Below are 2,403 nucleotides of genomic sequence, written 5' to 3'. Positions count from 1 at the left end.
CTCAAACCCTCACCCAGCCTGGCCTGGAACACTTCCAGGGAGGAGCAGCCACAGCTTCTCTGGGCAACCTGCTTAGGAGATAAAACTCCTAAGTTTTTATCATACACCTCAACATCAACAAAGCAAAGAGACAGAGATCCCCAAAGACATCCCCTGGATTTACCTCTGGAGTCCAATCAGCTTCCACTTCTGGAAATCCACAACGTGCAGAGGGGAGGTGACCCAGTGCTTCACCGGCTTGGCGTAAACGCCGCAGTTCGGCACGAAGATGGAGAGCGCCGTCACCAGCTTCTTAACTATGGCTTCCTCTTCCCCCAGCACGATGAGGGTCCTCCCGCTGAGCAGGGAGTAGATGGCGGGGTGAGCGAAGGGGTACTGCCTGATGAACCTCAGAGCGTTCTGACCAGCCTTTTTTTTGTGCCTCTCGCCGGCCGGGCAGGCGGGGTGAGCAGGAGAAGGGGTCCGGTCGGAGCACGTGGAAGCGGCGCTGCTGATGTAACTGGTGGAGTCTGAGCACTCATCCAGGCTGCTCTTACTGACCTCCCTGCTCCCCGTCAGGTACCGTGAGTCAACCTCGTAGGGAAGGAGCCCCCCAGAGATGCCATCGTGGGAGGGGAAGCCCCCTAAGCCGCCACGCAGCCCCGGCTCACCCTGCCAGTACGGCTGCGGGGGGATCCTCACCACCCCGTCCTCATCGCACAGCTTCTGTCCCAGGTCAGGCAAAGGCTCGAGGAAGTTGGGACTCTCCTTCCCGATACAACAGGTAGAATCAACCTGCACTAAATTGTCCTGTTTTAAAACATCTTCCTGCTGGTCGGCGTTGTCCGGGTTCAGTTTGGGGGTGAAATGAAGGCCTCCCTCTTCATCATCGGCGTAAGGTTCCTCGTTAATGGCACTTGGGTAACTCGCTTTGAAATCTTCAGGGATGAGCGACTCGGAGGGACAGGTGCTGAGAACCTCGATGCTGTCCTCGCTGACCGTCCGCCGGCTGCCCACCTTGCTCCTGCCCACCTGGGGGCTGGGGCTGACGGGGAGGCTGGCCTGGCTCTCCGATTTGGTCAATCCAGATGCAGATTTCTCTGTTCCAAGAACCTCGATGCTCTCACCGCTGCTGATGCTGCCTTTAATATCTGCATCAAGATAGTCCAGGTTCTCCTGATGTTCAAACGTGACCGACTCAGATAGTTTGGGTTCTTGAGAGTCCTCGATTTCCTGCTCCATCTTGATGGGCACACACTCCACGCTGGACTTGTAGGACCCCATGCTGATAACTACTTTAGGAGCAGACAACTCTTCCGAACACTTTCTATCGATGGCGTCTTGACTGGGCCCCTGGCAGCCTCTGTGCTGTTTTTCAGGTGGTTTTCCATCCAGAAAAGATCCATCCTCGAAGAGGAAGTTGGTAACGATTTGTTGCTTTAAGAGCGCTCTGCTGATCTGGTCTGTCAGGAGGTAGCACACGTCACCTCTGAAAGTCCTCTCGATCTGATGCAACTGGTCAAGGGTTTGGGTGAAAAAATAAATATCACAGAGTTCCTCCAGTGTCTTCAGCTTCTTGTCAAAGCATTTGGCAGACTTGGCTTTGATGAGTTTGGGAGTGTAGGACGGCACGTGGGCACAGAGGTGCGTTTCACCAGGCTCAGCGAGGTCGGAGGTAGTCGGGTCCTGATCGCAGCCCACGCTGGCCTGATCCAACGCACAATCCGGCTCGTAGGGGTGGAATTCGGATTCCTTCAGCTTCCTGTAGGGATACGACCTGATTTGTTTCAGTAGATCTTGGTGCTCAATGATAGACTTTTCCACGCTGGCCAGCTCGTTGGCCTTCTCGATGGCTTGGGTTGTGTAATACCCTTTGTCATTGGCTTTCTTCTGTATCTCAGTTTCATTGTGCAGGACAGTCCTGGTGTAGTCAAGATCTTTCAGTTTCTTTTCCAGTTCATTAGCAAAAGCTTTCCTGTTCCCCGTCTTGAGGCATTCGGAGGCTTTGGAGAATTCAGCGGAGAGTTCCTGAAACTGCTGCATGATTTTGTGCTCGTCAGCAGAAATATAAGCCATGCAGAAGGGCCTCACGAAACCCCTGGCTTCCAGGTCGTACAGAGTCAAGTGGTGGACGTAAGCAAAGGCCCCTTCCTTGGAGTCCCCCAACACCACCTTGGAATCCTCCACGAAGTTCAGTTTGGGGTAGGCAGAGCCAGGAGGGTGACCCACGAAGGAAGCCTGATAATCCACAGACATGATCCGAAGGGAAAAATAATTGAGATCAAAAGTGCCCGACACTTTGGCATCATCCGGGATGGTCAGGAGGGGCTGGGGCCCCACTTGCTCCGAGAACTCGGAGATGAGGATGAAGTCCCGGGTGAACTTGGAGCTGGCGACCTTGGCCCAGGGGTTGGTGCCGTGGCT

The 2,403-nt window shown here is 54.5% G+C and overlaps 1 protein-coding gene across 1 annotated transcript in view; it reads right to left on the bottom strand.

Annotated features, from left to right (window-relative positions):
- The window catches only part of SMCR8 (SMCR8-C9orf72 complex subunit), a gene marked incomplete at its 5' end in the record, with an annotated part of 4,443 nt that extends 2,043 nt beyond the window's left edge, over positions 1-2,400 (bottom strand). Inside the window, one exon of the mRNA XM_010163229.1 lies at positions 164-2,400. Within this exon, the coding sequence (XP_010161531.1) occupies positions 164-2,400 (2,237 nt within the window). The remainder of the gene's footprint in view (positions 1-163) is intronic.
- Positions 2,401-2,403: the final 3 nt, after the last annotated feature.

This window comes from Antrostomus carolinensis, unplaced genomic scaffold (assembly GCF_000700745.2).
Source record: "Antrostomus carolinensis isolate BGI_N321 unplaced genomic scaffold, ASM70074v2 scaffold27442, whole genome shotgun sequence".
In the NCBI taxonomy this organism is placed as follows: Eukaryota; Metazoa; Chordata; class Aves; order Caprimulgiformes; family Caprimulgidae; genus Antrostomus; species Antrostomus carolinensis.
Note: the sequence above shows the minus strand (reverse complement) of the source record. Positions and strands in the feature narration are given on the sequence as shown.